This window comes from Artemia franciscana, chromosome 20 (assembly GCF_032884065.1).
Source record: "Artemia franciscana chromosome 20, ASM3288406v1, whole genome shotgun sequence".
NCBI lineage: Eukaryota > Metazoa > Arthropoda > Branchiopoda > Anostraca > Artemiidae > Artemia > Artemia franciscana.
The window spans coordinates 16,657,750-16,682,441 of record NC_088882.1 but is presented as its reverse complement, the minus strand read 5'-3'; the positions used below and the strand labels follow the sequence as shown (position 1 = coordinate 16,682,441).

At 35.9% G+C, this 24,692-nt stretch overlaps 1 protein-coding gene across 1 annotated transcript; it reads right to left on the bottom strand.

Annotated features, from left to right (window-relative positions):
- Nucleotides 1-1,238: 1,238 nt before the first annotated feature.
- LOC136040009 (uncharacterized) lies at nt 1,239-22,390 on the bottom strand. Its single transcript, XM_065724076.1, has 4 exons — nt 22,302-22,390; nt 10,189-10,370; nt 2,975-3,076; nt 1,239-1,353 (listed from the first exon to the last, which is right to left on the bottom strand). Exons 2-4 carry the CDS (start codon nt 10,350-10,352, stop codon nt 1,239-1,241), a joined length of 381 nt encoding a protein of 126 aa, XP_065580148.1. The 5' UTR covers nt 10,353-10,370; nt 22,302-22,390.
- Nucleotides 22,391-24,692: the final 2,302 nt, after the last annotated feature.

Sequence of the window (24,692 nt, the reverse complement as noted above, 5' to 3'; positions counted from 1 at the left end):
GGACAGTTTCCCGTAATATCTGATTAATTGGCGGAATATATATACCATATATTCATAAGCGGCTTGATAGATATTGTAGCTTGTGTTTTAATCGTTTTTTTGGTTATCCTACAAGTTTTACTTGCTTGAATATCTACATCTCAGTCGTGGAAAAATTAACAGCTATACATTAAGAAAAAACTTTAGAGCCGGTGATTAGTATTGAAAATCAGATGAAGTCAGATAATTACAGTGGTGATTGATTACCCATCCCATGCAGAATATGGTTGTTTAAATGAACATTCCGTAGTCAGGCAAAAAATACAAACTCATCGATTCAACTTTAACTTTTCTTTATTCAACTTAAAAAATACAAAAACAATATTATGTCTCGACAGAGAGCAGAGCTCATAAGGCGATTAATAACCACTATTATTTTCTGAATACAATTTCTAAACGAATCATCGTATATATATATATTTAATGGTCCATCTTAAATAGCAAACCTCAAAAGAACACCTACCACAAGCAAGGAAACTACATCCAATTGGAACGAAGACCAATTCCAGCTCGTAAAAAACAATGGTTTGGAGCCTTAAGATTTGGAAGCCAGTACCCTTGCTGAAGATAACAGAAACATTAAGAATTTCTTATTTTAGAAGCTCTGGATAAATCTCATGTTTGCGCCACAAAGGTGGAGTTGTACAGAAAGGGCCACTATCGAACTGCTCCAAATGTTTTATTTTTTCTTTTTTCAACATACAAATTTTAATCAGCATTTGCACTACAATCATGGAATAAATTTCCCAAGATTTAATGGCTTCTAATTCCTACACGACCATTTCACGAAAAGCTTTGTATTAATAAGTGATGAATATGGGAAACATATAAAAGGAGAAACTCATGTACGATACTGAAAAAAGCAACAAAAAATACCGACCTAGCATTACCCTGCAATTTTATCAAATGGATTACTGGACAAAGATGAAAAAAAAAAAAACATTCACTGAGAGGTCCCAAAAGATAAATCTGTTTTTTTTTTTTTTTTACTAGCCTATGTTCTGCGCGGATTCAGATAAATTTTGAAAATCAATTTGGATCAAAATTATAATGAATTACAATTAAGCTTACTTTGAATATTTTTAGTTCTGGTATGTAATGGTTTACTATATGTTGGGTTAGTAGTTTTAATTTCCTAATATTTCTTGTTTTAAAGCGCTTGAGTTCCCCACATTCTTTGTCAATAAGCATTAGGATCTTTATAGATTTATAAGAAGTAAAAAATTTTCAGTTACCTCATCCTGGTCTTCAAGGCTGAGGGATCCAAGCGTTTCTGCAACTTTTTCTTCTGTGATTAGCTGTTTTTGTTTGGGCCTGAAAATAAAATACACCCGTAGTTGCAAAAAAAATTCCAAGGCAGCCCTATTCTGCATTTAAGTAACATCATATTATTAGATCATAATCTCTAGATAAGCAATCAGTTTGCACTATTTTACTAAATTAGGATATTTCTCTACTCAGGGTCACAGCCAAGAATTTTTTTTTGATTCCTATATTCACGACGCAAGGTATCATTATACATTTGATTTCCCGCTAGTGTTTTATTGAGGGTTTAGATGACTGTTGAGTCTTCTTTTGAAAGAGTCATAGTTAAACTTTTAGGGATAAATTCCCAAGGAAGAATTTTCCAGTTTGAAGTGCAATGTCGAATGAAGCTTATCTTCAAGTACTCTGTTCTCAGCTTGCCAGCCTTAAGATAATTAGACAGAGCTGTGTGACTTCGTGTCCGTTTTATCGGTTCGATAATTGGGGAACAATCGGAGAAAACTTATGGGAAAGAGTTGAATTTAAGAGCTTGTAGAAAATAGCCATCAGCGCTACATCGGATCTCTCACTAACAGACTCGAGAGAGACACAGGGAACGACTAAACCTGCCCTATCAGCCCTATTTTCGATATTTTGGAGCGGTACCAACAACCTTTCAGAGCACAAGCATACAGCGGGCATCCATACTCAGCGATGGGTCTGATGCGAGACTTGTTAAATGAGATAAAGGCCCCATTCAGGTGGCTATCCCAATCAAGGCCAAGAGATCCGAAGGCCAGTGCCTTTCATGGGTGGGGAACGGAGCCGAAGCACCTTTTAGTAATTCTCAGCATTGGAGGTGGTGCCACAGTATAGGTTGAACCTATGACGGGGATGGAGCAGAGCATTTACATGACATTTCCCACCATTCAAATTGTGGCGAACAGTGGGTATTTCAGTGTAAATTTTACACACAACCGCTCTTTGGATACGAAATATTTATAATATTAAGAAATATTTATAATGGTGAAAAAGAAAAATTATGTTTAAGTTTAACAGAGAAATTCTCATTGTTGATTTGAAAATGAATTGATCAAAGAATCTAAACAAAGCAGACAAATAGATAAGCAGAGTTGACGCGGGTGTAAACAGCATGTTTTAGGAGAGTATAGGAACTTTTCAAAAACAAAAGGTGTGTTTATGGACGGGGCGAGGGTGAATACCATCATTTATAAGAGCGGCTCTTGGATGAAAATTATCCCTCAAAATTCTAATGCAAGGTCAGTAGTGCACGTCTGGTGTGTGAAAAACACACAAGTGTTCAAATAAGCCAATAACCTACAAAATTGAGATTAAATAGAAAATAAAATAGTTGGGCTTCTTAGAATACATACATATAGAATACATATTTGCAAAGGGAGACTAATGCAAGTTTCTTAATTAATTCCATTATTGTTGCTCTATTTTCTACACACCTAGCATCAAAGACAAAGGAATTCATTCGTCAGTAGAATTTTGTCGTAAGTTGCAAAAACATGCACGTTCGCGTAAAATCACACCAGCAGTGTAACACCACTTATCGACAAAAGAATGATGTTAACTTCTTCAAATTACTAAGGGAAACAATCAGAAAATTGAAATACTCCTTTTTGCTACAACAGGTTGAAGAAGTACTACACTTATTACATACCCAAGTGAATAATTCTGTATTCGTCGTTTCGCAGGCTTTCCTGATGGGAACATATCATCATCCATCATATCATACATCATGTCTGGATTACTTCCAGTGAACCTGAAATTTAATAACTTTTTCAGCTTTCAATTACCATTACATCTCTTCATATGTAATGAAAGTCATATAATTGCTTTTTCGTCTAGAAAATTCCAAAGGGAAAATGCATGATTTATCACTTTTGAAGCCAAAAAGTAACCAGATTTTTAAAACGGACTTTTAACCTAAAAACAGAAATAAAAAGAAAAATTGTAAATAGACAGATTTATTCGATTAATTTAACAATAAATTAATACAATAAAAACGAATAGGTCATTATTTACCTGCCGCAAGGCTCTACGGCCAGGAATGCGGGGAGAAACATAAGAAAAAAAATAAACATACAAACTCTAAAAAAAGAAAATAAAAAAACAGCTAAATACCACTGATACCCACTGAAAACCAAGCGAGAGCAAAGTTCATGTCTAATAAACAACAAAAACATACATTTCGAACTTAGCCCAGAGACATTCCCTACAAGGGGGCATTACAAAAATTTCCAAAAGCAATAAAAGATTGGGTTTCTTTGAAGGCACCAAAGGAGTAACATTTTTAACTGAATTAGACAGACTATGCTAGGCAGATCATACTCATAGAGAGAAGGAAATTTAAATGTTTCCAAAATTACTAAAATTATATATAGAATGATTAGAGAAAAGAGACGAAATCTTTATCACAAACCTTAGAAAGCGATATTAGAGAGGGAGAAAAGGTTGATAATCATATAGTGGTGCATAAAGAGACGTAACATAGCATTGCAGAATGAACAAAATGCTTAGAATCAACTCAAGAAAATGTCTATCAAAAATCAAATTATTGTATTTGGTTTTCCTGAATACGGCACACCTGAAATCACTGAAGCTATCTTCCTAAAAATCTGTGAGGAAAAATTTTCTAGCTTCCCAGGAGTAACTAATAACTTGGTATCTGTTACGAAAATAGGATCTCAACAATTATCAAACAGATCTCAACAATTATAGTAGATTCTAAGGAATCCACAGAACATGTTTGAATAGCCTTGCTAAAGTTCACTCACAAGCCACTTGATGGGTGTAGAATTCCAGCTGTAAATTTCCCTTTATGTCAGAAAAGCATTTGACAGTATATCACATACTATCCTACTCTTCAAGGTGGAACACACAGGGAACAGGGAAACGGTTATCATTGATTTGAAAATTATTTGTCTGAAAAGTTTATTAGTATTGACCCTCGGCTTCAAGATCAATCCCGTATTGATTTAGGTGTCCCTCAAGGGTCTATCCTATGACCTGTTTTATTCCTTATATTCATCAATGATCTTTTCATTGCTGTATCTGAGCAAACTAAACGAAGTTACTGTTGTACTTGTGATCGTAATTTTATCTCACGTAGTAAAGCAGCTCAAGATCCAGGGCTATTTGCATTTGCAGATGATAATACAGTTGGGTGTTCAAAAATTAAGGAGCCCTCCCTTATCTTGGAAATGTATTCTGTCCTAGTAGATTAGCATCAAACTTTGCTTGGTTCGATGCTAATCGCCTTTCCCTAAATCTAGTCTACTTATTTTTACCAGATCAAGTACTTCTTGTCCTTTGGTTGAACTATTTCTACTACTCATGGTGATATAACTCGTCCCCCTGATAGACATGTTTGATTCTGGGGTATTTTATTGGACGAAAATCCTTCTTTTAAGCATTATAGTGCTCTTGTCAAACTTAAGCTCTCAGAAACCTAGGGATTCTTCGGAAGCTTCGTCATTGTTTCCCTGGTTCAAAAGACCCTCTTTCACTCCATTATTCAATCTTATATGCACTACTGTCGAACACTATGGCAATCAACATTCTCTTTTTCTACTCTCCCTCTTTTCGGAATATATAACAGAACAATTAAATTAGTATCTGAGGTGACAGGCCAGCTCAGCATTACTTTATTGGATGGTCAATCCACATACATCTTTCTTTTCTCATGTTTCATTTTTTAAGTATTTTCATGGATTCCTCACTAACTTCTTCAAACAATTATATCTTCTGAATTATGAACTACGAAAAGAATATTATGTTTCTTTTTCTCTCAAAAATGACTTGGATATTTTCATTTATAAAACTAAAACGATAAGATCAGATTTTAATCCAGTTTTATGTTGGGCCTCCACATAGAATTTCATGCTTATTAAAATTCGGCTATGTCATTCTTATGGACAATTAAAAAAAGAAAGTGACCACCACCTATGCCTAGAGAGCTAATTCTCTCCTCCCTACTCTTTTTCCCCTGTATATTTCCTTTTCAATTTGTTTAATCCATTTACTTTGATTGGCATGGTATTGATGTTGTTGTTGTTTATTTTTTTTTCTTCTTGTCCTTCTGTTTGATTTTAGTACTATTATTTAATGCAATGTTAAGCGTCTCAGAGGCCAAAGAGCCTTTAAGTGGGGTCTAAAGCTTTGTAATTTTTCTGTTTTTTTTTTTAAATAGATTGATTATGCCTAAAGACAAGATTTTCACATCAAGAAAAATTCCTAAGAATCGGAGACACCGAATAATAGGTCTACAGGGAGCGTCTTTTTCTCATTAGACTCACGAAAATAGAGGAAGGAGGGACACAAAGAGAATTTTTCAAATCTACGGCATTGGGACATTTTTTCAATTTTTTCAGTGGAACTACTAAAAAAACGCATTTTCACTGAAAATATAAAAAAAAGGTATTTTAAAACTAGAGGCGGGGATGTGTGGGTAAATAAACCTGAAAGGAAATCTCAACTGATAGCTGAATTTCAGATAGTCGATAGCAAGCCTAAGAAATTTGCAAGAGAATCAAGAATCCAGACCAAGAGACAGAATCAAGAATTAGGACCAAGCAATTAGAATCCAGCCATAGATTTACTCTCCCAAGTAAAACAATCGATTTAATAAGTTGACATGCGTCCGTATGACACATGTCTCCAGCGAAAGTAGCTAAGATCATCCTAATATATCGAAAGAGATCTGTCATATTTGGCATGGAAACTTTCACTCTCAGATTAAACTTTCACTCTTAGATTAAGATTGAGAAGTGCCTGAGTCATCAAACCCCTTTAGTCCTCAATTTTATAGATTCTGAGCAACCATTTGATTCAGCTCATAGAAGAGCTTTAGCGGAGGTCCTACCCTTGTACTGTTTACCAGACAAATAAACTAAAATAATTAGTGAGATGTACGAGAATAATACTGGTGCAGTTAAGGTTAGAAATGAGGTTATTAGCTGGCTTTGAATTAAATCAGGAGTTAAGCAGGGTTGCGTCCTATCCTTATTTATACGGATCATATTGATGGACTTGTCCAATGGAGCACAACAAAGGCAAGGGGAGTATAGAAGCCGATTGAGGAAGTAAAATTCTGATAGACTTAGATTATGCTGATGATTTAGTATCCTACATTAAAAAATTAGTGAAATGGAGTAATTATTAAAGATTTCGAGAGTTCAGGGTGTAAGAATAGATTTGAAAATTTGAAAGTAAGAAGAGTGAAGGCGAAGAGGTGATGTTGGATAACCAGAATATCGATTAAGTGGAAAGCTTCATTAAATAGGCAGTGTTATTAGTAAAGACGGATGCTGCAATGAAGATGTTAAAAGTAGAATACCGAGCTCCCAGGGTGTTTTTCACAGTTTAAAAAATGTTTAGAAGAATAGAAAGGTAAGTCTGTGAATCAAGATTAGAATATTCGAAGCTACAGTGATGACAATGGCCAAGTATTGTTCTAAAGCGTGGGAACCCCAAAAGACGGAGAAGTATTTGCAATAGTGTTTTCGAGTGAAATTGACTACGGATTGAGTACCCGATTATCTGACCGAATCTCAAAGAGTAGCCTGTGCAAAAAATTTATTTCAATCAACTTTGTAGGGCTAATAATAAGGAAAGGGTGAGATGGCTGGGACACGTTCTACAGATGAAGGACAACCACTTGCCTAAGATCGTCCGTGTCAGTCAATCTGGAGGGGGGGGGAAACATGCCCTATTTGTGCTTCCAATAATGCATATTGGAGATTCTTGTTTGATAACGCTTCAAGCAAGATGCGACGTTCCAAGCTTTTTTGATTTTAAAAGAAAAAATGGCCACCATTCTGCTAAGCGAGGCCACGGTTCTGATTAAGTAACTGACTGGAATCAGCTACTGAACGGATTAAGAATCAGAGGCCATTGTTCTGATTAGGAAGTGCACTGTGAACTGGTCGCTTTTTCATTTTTGTTTTTTTCTTGTCTTAGTGTAATTTTACCTCCCCCTCAGACCAATTTTTACTTTTTGGGGTAGGTTTTGTTAAAATGATGGAGGAGAGACAGGGGAGGGGTAATGAAGCATAGACCCATTTTAAGATTTAAATCGTATGGAACGGAAATCAAGAAACAAGGTGGAAAATAGCTACATGTCTACTAAAAAGTTGAACAGGAGAGGGAGAGAATGTGGAAGGAGGTTTCAGACCTGTCTTGGTCCTAAGACTGTAAGGATTAAAATCCTCGCACGACTCCGGTTCAAACAATGCGCTAACGTTATGTTAAAAAATTGTTTGGGGCACTGGAGGGGCTTCTGGACCATCTTAGTTCTCAAATCATACCCACTGAAAATCCTTGTGTGATTCCAATTCTAACAAGGCACAACGTGTCTACCTTTCTGCTAGAAAGTCATCAAGACAGGGGTCAGGGTATGTCGAAGAGGCGATCGGCCTACTTTATGCAACCGATAATTTAGATTAAAATTCCTTATGCGATTTAATAAGATGTAACACCCCTGTCTTTGTCCAGGCTAATACTAAGTAGAGAGAGAGAGAGAGAAGAGGGAGGGGGTATGTGGTTTCGGAATGACCACATACCGACTTTGTGGCTCCTATTAAAAATCAGGGTACGAATCTGGTTCTAACAAGGTATCACAGGGTCAAGTTTTACTAGAAATTAGGAAGAACGCCTAAGAGCCAGACATATCAAAACACTAGAGCTACAGAGAGGGTATTATCTCAGTCAATTCACGATAATTATGGGGGTAGGGCCGGAGTGGTACAGCATATTTTTCAAAATCTAGGGGGATCATTTTTTTTTCATTTTTTTCCATGAAAGATTAGGCATTGCGCAGACAACAATAAAATGTTGGTTTTCGGTTCATACATTCAACAATATTATCATTGATATAGATTAAGAAAAAAACTGTCCTTAGAGCCAAACCTTGATGAACACCATACAAAAAACTCAAGTTGAGAGGAGCAGGAAAGAGGATCCATAGAGACATCCCTTCCAGACAAATAAGAATCCAACCAAGTGCTAGCATTCATACTGTGAGGTGAGATAACTTAAGAGACCATAACTCCGTGGGTCAACGTACCGATAGCCTTTCGGACATCCAAAGGCATAGCGACAGGAAGCAGACAAGAATCAAGCATCAAATTTAGAAAATTTAAAAGAATGGCACATCCATGCTCGCTTTAGTGCTTAGTTCAGAAGCAAAATCGATATTCACCAAAAATTTTTGTTACATTCCTGTACTTCTAACTTTCATTTTGGCAAAACAGAGAGAAATCCGATTCTAACCATATTTGCAAAAAGTCATTTTAACACATATACTACTTTATTAATATTATAACTTTGATAGAGGAGGGGATAGATACTATACCTCTCCTCAATGACTCAACATCCATGAGGTCACCCTAAAACTCTTAACAACGAAGATTTCAGTAGCGCTAGCAGGAACGCAGCAAGTAGAACTGTCAGCAGCGCACTACTCTAGGGGGTGCCTCCCTTAAGTATACAGATAGACAAGTAGAATCGTCATATCACTTTGTTGTAAACAATAGAATGATGAATGAACTTCAAGTTTGATCACAAAAAAAATAAAGAATTCGCTTTAGATGCTTAGAGCATACAGCAATAGTAAAAGATTAGAACAGAACGAATAACAATATTTCGTTAACATACCAGGCATAACAGAAAACTAATTTCAACTACAAATCGAGAGAACTGATATACTTGTTATGGTATGTTGAAACCATTAAAATTACTTTTAAGTAAAATAGTCTGAATAAGAATAAGACCCAATGAGCGCCAAAGTTAAAGCAATAGCCTACACTTTGAATTTCATTCTCTCGACGTTTATCATAAACGCGCAAGACTATTGGTAACTGCAGTATCAGCAATTTGAGAAGAAAGGCCAACTGGGGAGAGGGTTGTTTCAAAATTGGCTCAGTAATCTATCCTAAAACTGATTGTTAAATAACAATCTTTGTATGTCGGTATTCTGTTTATTTGATATTTTTAAAGTGCTTAGATTAATAGGCATATCTCCAGTGGTGTTATTTAGGATTTAGAAATTGAGAATATCAAGCTATACTAGCAGATAGTAGCGATTTAGTGAATACTGGACATAACCCTGTTTGCATATTATTTTACTAGCAGAGTTCCAAATTAGATGAAAAAATTCTGTGCCAAAGTATTCTAAAAAAAAAAGAGGATCACGGGCCTCTAGTCGATTGTGATTATTTCAAAAAGTTTTCAGTATCAAAATTTCAGGGAGAGAAAGAATATTTATTTGTAAAATACATAAAATATAAAAACTACAATACTACAATACAAAAACTTGTTCAAACTACAATACAATCGCAGACATTAATAGAGCCCAAACTCCGGTTTAAACCCTGTTTAATGAATGATGGACCGTTAATGATTAGACTTACTATAGGGCAAGGGTAATTATTACGAGTTTGCAATCTTGAGTGAAATAATCAACGCTGTTTCATAAAGAATTGTAACAAAACAAATTGAATTGAATGCTATTTAAATCTGAGCTGTGTGCGGGATTGCTTGGTAAGTACAACTTTGAAACAGACTGAGATTGATGCATTTAAAATTGACAATAATTGCTTTTTTGCTTCGGGATCATGACATTATGTTTTATTATTGTGTACGTTTCATTTATGTAAGTTTTTTTCCCGGTACAAGGTTCCACCCTTCTGCTTATTATAGATTAACTTTTTGTTCGTAACTTTTCGTTTTGATTATTGTTTTCTCTTCTATTTTTGTTCTTTTTTGCTAGCAGCACATCCTCGCAAGCGACGTTTTTGGTGTGCTACCGATTGATTTTGTCTCTTCTTTTTTTTATTATAAATTGCTATTGCTACTACTATTGAAATAAACTACCTTTGCACAGGTTGGGAACTCCAAGGCATCTGAGAAGGAGGAGTTACTGACCATTGTGTACCAAATGCTCTTCCTCCTAGATTTATGTTGAATGGGTTTTGAGTAGAAGTGGATGCATGTGGTAATGGATATGATGGGTATTCACTCATCCACCAAGAATTCATTTTTCAGTCTCCTTGAACCTGGAAATTACCATTATTTAGGTTATGATCAACCCCAACAATCTTAGATTCAGATTTAAATGAACTGTTGAAGTATGGAGATAATACAATCTTGACAATATATACTAACAATAAGTTAAAAAGATTTTGTATTACAGAACAGTCATAAGTATGGATTGAGATGGCCTCTGATTTAGTAGAACTAATTTATCTCAATTCATCAAGTTGTTTTTGTGGAAATCTTCTATTATTACAATATGCCAGATGATTCAGTGATCGCAGCTAATGCAGTTGTTATTTCATAGTATTTTGCTATGGTTCAACTTGACCTAGATTCAGAGTGAAAACATCTTTTTGGATTTTAAACTTGCATTAATTCAATGGTTTGAACTCAAATTATTTCAGTGTCTGTAGATAATTTAGTCTGTTATTTCATAATATTTTGCTACAGGTGAAACTTACCGAGATTCAAGACATTCATTTATAATCTGGATAATTTTTAAATGTATCCCTGATTGCAAACACTATTGATTGAGTTTGTCTTACGCCCTTTTATATTTTTGGAACGATTTCAACCTTTTTCTTAAGGTGCGCCGACAGTACCGAGTGAATCGTTTGGGAGCAAGCAGAAGAGGAGAAGAGAGGTGAGCAGGTCTCGACGCTTCCCTTGCTCTCAGTCATCTCTCTACGGCTATTCGACCTTCTTTCTAATTAAGTGAGATACCTGTTGTATGTTTATTTGCTATATACAATGCGGAGCCAGCAACTTTTATGGTCCCCAGTCTTGAACTTTTTATACCATACCCGGGCTGTGGGGAATGTTCACGCCGATATGTCAAAAATTGGTGCGGACTTTTTTAGCACTGATTCGTTAATGGAAGCAAAGAAATTATTGTCGAATTATGCAAACTGTACGAATCGCCCAAGTGACCAACAAAAAGCTGCAGATAGCTGTTTGGACATGCTTAAATTCTTGAAAAGTGTGATGAAAAGCAAATAGCACTACCACGTTTCGTACTATACAAGCTTGACGAAGTACCAGTTATTGTAAGAGAATCAAGTGCTACGCTTACTCGTAAAGTTAACGAACTATGTGTAAAATTCGACAATTACGTCGTGTCGAAGCGCAACCTGTTGCATTCTTTGTCTCAAGTCCCCATACAGTCATCCAAACCCTTTTTGTCGTTATATTGAAGAATTCACCTAAAGAGCTGAACGACCCCAAGGACCGCAAAATTTTTATTGATAACTTGTGTGGTGACTCGAAGTCGGCAATAATTGAGCTTAGACCGGGAAAAGATACTTGGCATCTCGTCGTAAGTGATAAAAATGACCCGCCCTTGCACCATTTTGGTCTCTTCTTACTGCTTTAGATATTTGGGATATACGAAGTGTTTTTACAAGCATGCGAAATATTTACAACAGCTCCTTATCCTCGCGCTATGGAGTTGCTAGTCCAGTGTCCGCAGTGAAGAAAAGAAACAGAGATATCAGAGGCAGATTATTGGTGAAGGCACCTCTGAAATTATCGTTCGTTGATACTATGTCTATCTTACATATAATTGTTTATTTGTATTTTTTTTTCAGTCAGTTCTTCAGCTTTGTTGGTTTTGTTTGTATTTGTTAAAATTTATTTGTTTATTTTCCTTTTCTTTCTTTATACTCCATCAGTGTTATTTTAAATTTACGATGGGCAATAAATTGATACATACATAAATAAATCTTTCATCATTGCTCTGAACAAAAACCCTCAGTGCTACTTTTGGACCCGTCAAGGAAATACAAAGTATAACCATATAATTTCCAGAGCTAAAGAGGGATGAGTATTATCCACACTGCTTTTTGTTCTTGTCACTATTTTGTGCTCAGGGACTGCATCAGCTTTGGCATCCAAATTTGTGGGAAAAACAACTAGCAGATATTGATTTTTACCAACAACGACGCTCTGATAGAGGACGAGAAGAGAAGGATTTAGGATATTTTCGTTGTAATCATAGGGATCAACCCAAGGTCCTTATGATCAACCTGAAAAATAAGCAAAGTAGTGACTGGCTAGTCAAAGAGCATAATGTGTAGTAACAAAGCAATAGAGCAAGTGACCGAGTGTAAATACCTCGAAAATCCAGTCTAGCAAATGGGATGCAGTAACAAGGAGGTGCAATCTAGAATTGGATAGGCCAATGGAGCTTTTAATCAGCTAAAGTCAATTTGGAAATTGAGAAGTTCTCTCAGAAAGGAATACAAGGCTGTTCTGAAATATCCTCTCCTCATCTCTTTACAGCTAGTATTGCTGAAATCTATACAAGTAGCAGGTCTTTGCACAAACTGTCTTTGCAGGATACTGAATAATAGCCAGAAAAACCATGTTAACAGCCAGGCAGTTTGCCCAATATCATGTCAGCCCCAAATAGTAGATTTCATACGCCAGCAAAGATGGGCTAATTAGGGCATGTTATTCGTATGGTAAAAGAACACCTCTGGAGAATGATATTGGAGTGGCATCTAGAGAAAAATTGAAGGAAGAGGAAGAACAAAAAATAACTTTGGTGGACCTACCAGCTGGGTCTAGAGATTATATCAACACAACAGTCAAGCCCCATGGGCAACAAAACTTAAAGGGACGACTGTCTACTTTCTGTGCATACCAAGGGTCTCTCTGGTGAAACAATAGGAACTAAAGCCTAATATAGGTCACAACTTTGTTTAGTAGACTAAATAGAAAAAAGAATTCATTGGTTCAACTCTGGCTGTTTTCTAATTAACCAGCGAAAGAAACAATTAAACTTGTTAAACTCTGTTATTAAACTTTTTCTTCTGTTCCTACTTTTGTGCATTCAAAGAAAAAGAATAACGGGAACATGATATCTCCCTTGATTCTGTCTTTTTCTTTTAGTTTCTACCCAAAAGAAGAACAAAATTAAGAATAAGATTTTCTGTTCTAATACTGATGAATGGAGGTGGGGTGAGGAGACTTGCCACCAAAGTCTTACTTTCGGTTTTCTTCAAAGAATCAATAAATTGATTTTAAAAAAAAAATCATAAGCTTAATGCCGGTCGGGATTTAAAATAAGAGCTCTGAGACACGAGGTCCTTCTAAATATCAAAATTCATTAAGATCCGATCACCCATTCGTAAGTTAAAAATATCCCATTTTTAAAAATTCTTCCTCTCCACTCAGCCGCCCAGATGGTCAAATCGAGGAAAACCACTTTATCAAGTCAATTTGTGCAGGCCACTGACACGCCTACGAATTATCATCGTCCTAGCACGTCTAGAAGCACCGAACTCGCCAAAACACTGGACCTCCCTAACTCCCCCAAAGAGAGCAGATCCAGTCCGGTTACGTCAATGGCGTATCTACGACATTTGCTTATTCTACCCACCAGGTTTCAGCCCCATCTAAAGCGTTTTCCAAAATTTCCGGTTTCCCCCTCCAACTCCCTCCAATGTCACCGGATCCAGTCTGGATTTAAAATAAGAGCTCTGAGACACGGTATCGTTTTAAATATGAAATTCCATAAAGATCCGATCACCCGTTCGTAAGTTAAAAATACTTCATTTTTCCTAATTAACCGTCCCCCTACTCCCCCCCCCCCAGATGATCGAATCAGGGACACGACTATTTCTAATTTAATCTGGTCTGGTCCCTAATACGCCTGCCAAATTTCATCGGTCATCGCTTATCTGGAAGTACCTAAACTAGCAAAACCGGGACCGCACTAAACAAAATGCACTAAATAAAATAAAATACCGGGAATGCACTAAATAAAGAGTTAAGCCAAGAACAGGGGTTAAAACCCCAATATCAAACAGCTGGAGAACCAAATCAATAAGTACTTGCACCAAAGGGACCCTAAAGTGGAAAAATATCTTTATTTGGGGGTACAACCCACTAAAATGGGGCCAAAAAAGAGGGAAAAACAACATTTTCTAATAAGCTTGTAACTTCCAGGGATTGTTTGCCAGGCCGATGCAACCTAAATTTTTCTGGACGAGGGAAGGGTGATACTAACACCCTTCCCTCGTCCAGACAAAATGAAAGCCAAATAATTTTTTGGCCCTTTGTTAGACCTGCTACCAACGTGCTAGCAGGCCTAACAAAGGGCCAGAAAACTATTTGGTTCTCATTAATTTCATTGAGATCCGATCACTCCTTCGTAAGTTAAAATACCTCATTTTTTCTTATTTTTCAGAATTAACTCCCCCCCAACTCCCCCAAAGAGATCGGATCCTTTCCGATTATGTAAATCACGTATCTAGGACTTGTGATTATTTTTCACACCAAGTTTCATCCCGATCCCTCCACTCTAAGCGTTTTCCAAGATTTTAGGCTCCCCCCAACTCCCCCAATATCACTGGATCCGGTCGGGATTTAAAATAAGAGCTTTGAGACACGCTATCCTTCCTAACATCAAATTTCATTAAGATCCGATCACCCGTTCGTAAGTTAAAGATACCTTTAAAGATACATTTTTTCTAATTTTCCGATTTAACCATCCCCCCACTCCCCCCCAGATGGTCGAATCGGGGAAACGACAATTTTTAATTTAATCTAGTCTGGTTCCTGATACGCCTGCCAAATTTCACCGTCCTGAGAGCCGACCAATGCCTGCCTGTCAATAGGCTTTGACTATTGAAGGACAATATGATTTCTAATTTTCACTAAAAACCCTTTCCAGTTTTCCACAAACATTTTTTCTACATTAAATTAATGACAAGAAAACCCCACCTTTATTATAAAGAATATTATATGTACCAATTAAATTTTAAAGTTACTCCTTACTTACAATTGAAAATGCTAGTTTTTTTTAATTGAATTTCTGATGGTTTCCTAAATCATGCCCAGGTCCAACCAAGATATAATATGGGGTATTGGCCCCTTAAATCCCTAGTTTATTGCTGTTAAAATGCATATATCAATTATTATGAATTAAATAGTACCGCCCTACTTTTTCGGTTTTTCTGCTGAAGAATGAAAATGTTGAACTGTAATTTAAATTTTCGATGAAATTTGAATATACTTGAATATTTTGTGATGATTAGTATTTTAGTTCAATTTGTCCTTGTGAATATAAATCAGGTTATATATTAATATAAATAAGAATGTCCTAATTAATACAATTAGAATTGCAGAGTTCTGGCTCGATGAAGATATTATTGTTCATATGGATGGAAATTTTGGGCAACTTTTGGTCTTCTAAAGGCTGAAACCATTGGAACCACTACATTAGGATTCTCTGATCATTAAATACATTATACACACACGTTTAAATTTCACGTTTAATATATTCCATATACATAGAAATACCACCATTTAAATTTGCTAAAACAAGAGCTAAGAGTTCATATTGCACTTGTGACGGGGCAAGAAGAGCCAAGAGCTCATATGGTATGAGCTCTAAAAAATTCTAAGAATCAATAGATTGATTTAGAAGGAAAATCAGAGGATTAATGCTGGTCAGGATTTAAAATAAGAGTTGTGAGTCACAATGTCCTTCTAAATATCAAAATTCCTTTTCCCCTCCCTTTAGCCCCCCAGATGATCGAATTTGGGAGAACGACTTTATCAAGTCAATTTTTGCAGCTCCCTGACACGCCTACCAATTTTCATCGTCCTAGCACGTCCAGAAACACCAAGCTCGCCAAATCACTGAATCCCTCCCTCAACTCCCCCAAAGAGAGCGAATCCAGTAAGGTTACGTCAATTACGTATCAAGGACGTATGATTATTCTATCCACCAAGCTTCATCCCGATTCCTCCACTCCAAGCGTTTTCCAAGATTTCCCCCTTCAACTCCCCCCAATGTCAACAGATCTTTGTCGGGATTTGAAATAAGAGCTCTGAGACATGAATTCCTTCTAAATATCAAATTACATTAAGATCCGGTCACCCGTTCTTAAGTTAAAAATACCTCAATTTTCTAATTTTTCCAAATTAACACCCCCCAGCTCCTCCAACGAGAAGGGATCCTTTCCAATTATGTCAATCACGTATCTACAACTTGTGCTTATTCTTCCCATCAAGTTTCATCCCGATCTCTCCACTCTAAGCGTTTTCAAAGATTTATGTTTCCCTCCTCCAACCCCCTATGTCCCCGGATCCAATTTGAGCCGAAAATGGAGCATCAGAGACATAAAATCCTTCTTATATATATATATATATATATATATATATATATATATATATATATATATATATATATATATATATATATATATATATATCAAGTTTCATTAAGATTCGATCTCATATTCGTAAAATAAAAAAAAAAAACAATTTTCATGTTTTCCAAGAATTCTGGTTTCCCCCTCCAACTCCCCCCAATATCACAGGATCTGGTCAGAATTTCAAATTAGAGCTTTAAAGCACAAGATCCTTCTAAATATCAAATTTCATTAAGATCTGGTGACCCGTTTGTAAGTTACAAATGCCTCATTATCCGAATAACCCCCCCCCCCAACTCCACCAAAGAGAGCAGATCCGGTCCGGTTATGTCAGTCACGTATCTTAGACAGGTTTTTATTCTTCCCATCTAGTTTCATCCTGATCTCTCCTCTCTTAGTATTTTCTAAGATTTCCAGTCCCCCCCCAACTGCCCCCCCCCAATGACGCTGGATCCAGTTGAGATTTAAAATAAGAGATTTGATTTACGAGGTCCTTCTAAATATGAAGTTTCATGAAGATCCGATCAATCCTTCGTAAGTTGAAAATACGTCATTTTCTTCTAATTTTTCAGAATTAGCCCCTCTCCCCAATAGAGCGGATCCGTTCTAATTATGTCAATCACGTAGCTAAGACTTCTGCTTATTTTCCCAACTAAGTTTCATCTCGATCTCTCCAATCTAAGCGTTTTCCATGATTTTAGGTCCTCCTCAAAAACTCCCCCCAATGTCACCAGATTCGGTCGGGATTTAGAATAAGAGCTTTGAGACACGATATCCTTCTATATACCAAATTTCATTGAGATCCGATCACCTGTTCGTAAGTTAAAAATACCTCATTTTTTCTAATTTTTCAGAATTAACCACCCCCCCACCCCAACTACCCCAAAGAGAGCGAATCCGTTCCGGTTAGGTTAATCATGTATCTAGGACTTGTGCTTATTTCTCCCACCAAGTTTCATCCCGATCCTTTCACTCTAAGTGTTTTCCAAGATTTTAGGTTTCCCCCTCCCAACTCCCCCCAATGTCACCAGATCCGGTCGGGATTTAAAATAAAAGCTCTGAGACACGATATTCTTCCAAAAATCAAATTTCATAAAGATCTAATCAACCGTTCGTAAGTTAAAAATACTTCATTTTTTCTATTTTTTTCTAAATTAACTGGCCTCCCACTCCCCCCCCCTAGATGGTCAAATCTGAAAAACGACTATTTCTAATTTAATCTGGTCCAGTCCCTGATACGGCTGCCAAATTTCATCATCCTAGCTTACCTGGAAGTGCCTAAAGTAGCAAAACCAGGACCAACAGACTGACGGACAGACCAACAGAATGTGTGATTGCTATATGTCACTTGGTTAATACCAAGTGCCATAAAAAATGTTCTTAGTAGCATTTGCCAGCCCCCCAAAAAGTTTTCTGGCAGGGCTCATGACGGTCCACCTTGCCTTTTCTAAATATGTGCAGGTACACATCGAAATTTATTATCTTAGGCTATATAGAGAGCTCTTTTAAACATCTGTCCCATCCCCACCTACACAATGACTCACCTCTCTTCATTATGGCTGCTATGCAATTACACATCACCAAATGTAATTTTGTAAAAAAAATTTGATGAATCAACCTGGTTAAATCATGTACTTCCACCATGTGCTGTTAATTCCTCTGCAACTGAGAAGTATAAAATATAGTTCTTTGACACTTTTAGATAGATTAGCTTCTCAGAATTTTAAATTAATTATAAATTGGTCCTCTTTGGGGCAATATTGCAGTTTGGTATATAATGGCAGAAAACAACACTCCCCCATGGCACAATCCTTATGGTCACCTAAAAAGGGACTTTATTGTATGTTTGAATATGCTCCCTCCCAGTTTTCTATGACCTCAATCATCCCAGGAAAAAACAAATAAACATTCTTCAATAATCTTTCTTCTGGAAAAATACTGAATTCCATTGGCTATTTTGCAAATTGGAGCTTGAAACCTTTAGTGTAGGGTTCTCTGATTACCAGGTATCGCTCTAAATGGGTACCTGGAGAAATCTGGGGAAGGTAAACAGGAAGGGTGTGCGAAAGCACAGGATGGCTGGCCCCCAACCCCCAGTTGCACTTCCTGGCTGAAGGACCAAGAAACGGAGATCAGCACCGCCGGTATGGACTGTAAAGTCTAATACCGTATCCTTTACCTTTTTTTTTTTACCTCTGATTATATGAATCTAATAAAGCAATTTTCAATGAGATTGCTTGGTTTTTGGGGGGTGTTTCCCTCTCTTTTCAAAAATCAGGCAAATTTTCTTAGATTTGAAGGTTTTGGTTGGTAACAATAATCTGAATGAATTTTATACATTTAGAATCAACATAAAAAACCAGTTCTGTTAATATATCAACTATCATCAAAATTATGCTTTTAGTTTTGGTGAATAATAGCCAGAATTGCTTCTCACTTACAGTTTGTTATGAATAACTATTTGATAAGGGTCTCTAGTCACAACCAATTCTACTTGAATGCATTTATTTTATTCAAAAAAAAAGGGTCAATTTGACAACTGGATTGTAAGTTTAAACTTAGTTTTGCTTTTATTATTCTCTACTTTTTACATGTATGAAGGTATAGGGGATTTAAAAATTCCTTATTGTTCTACCTGTTGTTTGTGTTTATAAAAGAGGTTTATTTTACATAGCCATTATAAAATCAAAATGTAGCATCTAAGCAGGCTGGGTGAATGTTGGGCATGGGCCCTTAGAAATGTAAAGATATTGAATAAACCTCGCTTTGTGGGCTTTTGAGAACTTGGAAATTTGTTGATCTAGGACAGGTAAATGAAACTTTCAGGAATGAAATCAGAGCATAAAAAATCCCCTTGGAAGCTGTCTTTAAGTTTCTATATCTACTCCTTTTTAAACCAGTTCTAAAACTTAGCAAATAACATAAAGAGAGCTCTACACCTGCAAATAATCTTAGGAAGCAATCAATCTTTCTGTAATTCCAGTCTGATTTTCTTTAACTCCAAAGTACTCTCTCTGGTGAATTTTCTGCAGGTGCCTTTTGGGGGTGGGTGCATGGTCAGAAAATTGATTATGATATTTTTTTTAAGAGCACAAAACAAGAAATTTAATGGTACCATTTTATCTCCTTCAGAAGAGTCACCCTACTGCAATTTTACCTTTACCATAGGGTTTACTACTTTTATCTTTAGGGTGTATATTGTAAAAAAAAAAAAATTAGAAGAAAAAGGTACTTGTATGATATATCCCCTACCTAATATTCTTCTAATATGTTTCTCTGATGCTCAATCCCAGTGAAATATACCAAAGTAAGATACAAATATAATACTTTAGAAACGAATTTGGGCTATATGTTTGCACACTAGGAGGGTGGGAGTAAAGTAAGCCTATAACAGGTCCATATACCTAATATTTTAGGTACATATATCCTGCATATTATATTGCAAAAATTGTTTTCTAACTTTTCACTGTCCAAATACTTTACTACTATCCCCATTCACCAGCTTATTTTTGTCTTGTCCCCTGTTAAGTAGAAAGAAACTAACAAAAAAGAAATGCATTAGTGAATAAACAACTTGAGTGGTAGGGCGTTTATCATACAAGTACCAAGAAAAGATTCATATGTTGTAAAAGTAAGTCAAGAATATATTCAGTGAGCTATATATTACTCTTAAGGCAATGGTAAAATTCTAGCTTAACTATCACTATCTTGGAAAGGTGTTAGGTTAGGAGAATGAAACTTCCAGTGATGAATCCAGGGTCAAAAGCATACTCCAAGAAGGTATTGCCAAGCCTCCATAACAACCCTCTTTTGATTTCTAAATCTTAGAAATTTTACTACTTAACAGGTTGTCTAGCTATTGAAATTCTGACAAAACAACATTTCACTTTAATTTTCAGTTATCAGTTTCTTTTTCTCCTGTTTCAGTCCTAAAAATCCAATACCTGTTATTTGAGTAGAATTTTAAGCCAAATCAATGTTTTTTTGTATTTAGGAAATGCATTTGTAATGAATTTGTATTTACAAAGATCTGCATTTGCGGATCTTTGTAAACTCAGAAATTGGTAAAAAAAAAATAAAAGTTTTGAAGCTAAAAACAGTTATTGTGCACTTCATTTAGGTAAACATATCACAGTTCATATTATTGACTTTCTAATAAAGTGAGTGAATAAATTTTTGAGCTGGCACTTTTTGAGATCTTAAAAACGATGATTTTCTAATTAAAGTATGAGTTATTAGGTGTTTTTGAGAAAATAATACTACATTTTCTTAGTGCTGTTTTCTCAGTCATCTTTGACAAAATAGTAATAATTTAATAGTAATAGTAAAATAGTAATAATAGTTTCACAATTCTTTATGAAAATAATAATTGCTTCTATCACAAATTCCAATTTAAGCACTTTCTGACCTAATCTAAATGTATTATAAATAATTTTGGCACTGAGAAAATGCAGTATTATTTTGTTGAAAATGACCAACAAAATGGTGGTGAGAAAACATAGTATTATTTTGTCATAAACAACTAATAACTCATAGCCTACTTCAATTCAAAATTTGCCATTTTTATGAGCTCAAAAAGTGCAAGCTCAAAAATTTGCAGTAGAAGCATAAATAATGTTTGTAAAGAACATAAAAAAGGCATTGAGTGGTATGTTCACTTTATTGGTAAGTCAATTATATGAATTGCAAAAAATTCACCATAAACTGTTATGCCAATAGATGCCTTATTTAGCTCTTTCTGAATATAATAATTGACTTTCTTGCAAATTCAATTTTAAGGTCTACAGGCTAAATTATGTCCCAGGAAGGTATGTTGAAGTACCTACCTCCACTGCTTCTCCCTCTAGAGTGCCCTGACCTTTGATGACCTTTAAAAATATGTGTGTTATAAAAGTGAAACCTTGCAAAATAGATCTTCTGCTTCAATGAAGTACAACAAAATTGTTTTCAGCTTCATAACTTTGCTCAATCCCAGTTTTTAAGGTTTTAAAGATATGCAAATACATTTCCTAAATTTTGAAAAAAAAAACATTTATATGGCTCAAAATTCTACTCAAATAACTGGAATTGCATTTTCAGAACTAAAGGCAGAGAAAAGGCAACTAGTAACTGAAAATTGGGGTAAAATGTTGTTTTGTCAAAATTTCAATGAGTATAGACCTGACATTTAGGCAAATTTCAGGGCCCTCTAGAGGGAGGAGTAGACATGGGTACTTTAAAATACCTCCCTGGGACATACTTTAGCCTGTAAACTGATCCCTGAAAGTTTCATTTTCCTAAACTAAGCCCTTTCCAAGATAGCAAGAAGTCAATTAACTATATTTTACCAATAGATCTTCTGCTTAAATGAAGTAGCCTACAACAAAATTGTTTTCAGCTTTACAACTTTGATCATTCCCAATTTATGAGGTTTAAAAGAAATACTCTAAATTTTGAAAAAAACCATTTCTATGGCTTAAAATTTCACTGATATAGCCTAACAGGATCTGCATTTTCAGAACTAAAGCCAGAGAAAAACACTGATAATTGAAAATTAAGGTAAAGTGTTCTTTTGTCAAAATTTAACCTGTCATATAGGCGAATTTAAGGGCCTATTAGATTGAGAACACATGGAGGTAGGTACTTCAAGATACTTTACGGGGCATACTTTAGCCTGTAGACCCATCCCTGAAAGTGTTATTTTCATAACCTAACCCCTTTCCAAGATAGCCAAAAATAGCTGAAGTAAAATTTTACCATAAAAACTTATGCTCCACTGTCACTTCTCCTCTTTTTTTGAAAGCTTACTACACCAATAGGGTAATCCAACAAATGACCCAGATCCCTAGAGATTCAAAATTGTCAGACCAGAAGCAATTTGAATTGATGCTTTTTCACCACCATCTATATAGAGACGACAGTGAAACAACGAGTTTTAAAGCCACTTTTCCATTCGGTGTTTTGCGGATGAAAGCCTCGTGAAACACCTGATGAACCGAATTACAAAATTTATTTATTTTCATTTATTTGAAAACCCTTATACAAAAGTAAGAAGACAGAGCAGTAAAAGAAGACAAAATAATAAAACATTAAAGACAACAATTAGACCCTTCACAGAATACAACATAAGACAAATTACGAAAGAAACCAGAATTTAAAAAAAAGACTTCTAGACGAACAAGTATAAAGACAAACATTTACCTTCTAATATGGTCATTATCTTTTTACTGCAGGACACGGTTCCACCCACGTGACAGCTCAATCATTTACATTCAAAATACTTGTTGAAATAGCAGTACAAGGATGAGTTATAATAGTTATAATTCGTTATATTATAATGAATGAATACAGACGAGTTTCAGGTACAAAGTGGGAGTGGAAAGAGACACTTTAAGAAACAACAATAGCACCATCTAATTTACATAATTTATATGCAAAAAATTCTTCAAAACGGCACCACATACTATATATACCGCACAATAATTGCGTTAAACAATCCCACAAGAAATAAATTATTATTATTAAAATTTGTTGAAAAACCCGTGAGCTCGGATTTTATTCTTGTAAGCTTTAATTAAAAGTTTCCAGAAGGGCTCAGCTTAGGGGATATAAGAAAGAGCAATAGCATTATTTAGACTTGCTAAATTAGGTCGGTTGAATCGAAGTTTACGAGATACAATTGATGCCTACGCTGCTGAGATTCAGTCCAAGAAGAAGTTTCCGGGTGTCGGCTAAGAAAATCAATGGGCAGACCAAGATGCATAAGATAATATGCACTTCGACTGAGCTCAATCCAAGTGCGATGGAAGGAGCAGAGGATTTTTTATGCCAGTTGAACAGCACGCTATCAAGTTTGGAATTTTTGAGTTGAAGCCCGAGTCTCTGATATTCCGCTTCAAGGATTCCAAAAGTTTCGGTGATGCGTTGAAGAATTCAATTAAGGTTTAGGACTTCATCAGCATAGCATACCTAGGAGAGGTTTGCGGAAGACGAAATCAGCGAAAGTGGGCATGAATCTCATTCTTCACGTACATAGGTATTAAAGAAGTTAGGAGAGGTGACAGGTCCTTGATGGGTCCCTCTCTTGACTGGAATAAATTATCTACACGGAATAGGGGGTATGCCTTTAGCTGATGGTAGCCTTAGGCAAATATGTAGTCTTGAATATAAATCCCGAAGACTTACTACAGAGTCTACTTGTTGAGGCCTACACAAATCTGAACCCGGTTATGGAATGTCTTTTTGAGTTTGTTGCATTTGTACTGGAATTGTTGATGGACTTCACTGTAGCTTTTCTGGCTGACAAGCCACAGTTTTTTCGCCATAAACAAGAGACTGAGTCTCTGATCAAAGAGTTGTTTCTTAAATTCCTGCAGAAGGACTATGTGGAACCAACTAGTGCTTTTGAAATCGATGGGAACAATCGGAAGTTTTAACTTCCTCTTGAAAGCTTTTACTTAGGTCGAAATGGACACGACAGGTATAGACAGGTCCCATGGGACGGAACCAAAACCAAGCAGGAATGGAGGAGGCAGAGCTTCATCGATAATGAAAACGTCAAAATAATGGATGCCGTGACCTACTTGTGTTTGGTATTGACGAAAAAAAATACAACAGGGACAGAATTTGTATCCTAACCTGAAACCAGCAGTATTGTTTGTTTCCCCCCTTCCATTTTCAAATGTCAACGTCGAGAGGTTTTTCAGTACTGTAAAAGCAATTAAAACTGACCATCAGAATAAATTGGAAACAGGCACTTCGCGGGGGATTCTAAAAACAAAATATGGAATGAAAAGGGCTCAAGAAAGTGTGGAATATGAAGATGATCAGTTATTTCACCACATTAGAAGGATGAAAGCTTCAGCCACCATACAAAAAAATTGGTGAAGAATAAGGTACGAGTACGTTTTACAGTTTACGACAGTGTTAAACATCTTGTACCGTAATCTACATTACAATATTACATTTTCTTTTCCGTTTGCTTGATATTATTTGAAGCTTTTTGTATTTAGCTGATGATTAAAATGCATTTTAAACGGCATGAAAAGACATTCTATCAGGTACTGATAGCTAGACTTCAATCTAAGAAACCAAAATATGCTACCTTTCACTGGCAGGGATAAAATGAGACAGGGAGAAGCGGTTTAGGGAGTAATTAGAAAATGGGAGACTTTTAGGGATGTCAGAACTGAAGATGAG

Excerpts from the sequence above, each read along its gene's own strand:
- LOC136040009 (XM_065724076.1), bottom strand. The coding sequence starts at position 10,352 with ATGAATTCTTGGTGGATGAGTGAATACCCATCATATCCATTACCACAT. Across the intron at positions 3,077-10,188 it reads AGTTCCCAACCTGTGCAAAG|GTTCACTGGAAGTAATCCAG; the intron begins GTAGTTTATTTC and ends ATTAAATTTCAG. Across the intron at positions 1,354-2,974 it reads ATACAGAATTATTCACTTGG|GCCCAAACAAAAACAGCTAA; the intron begins GTATGTAATAAG and ends TTTTATTTTCAG.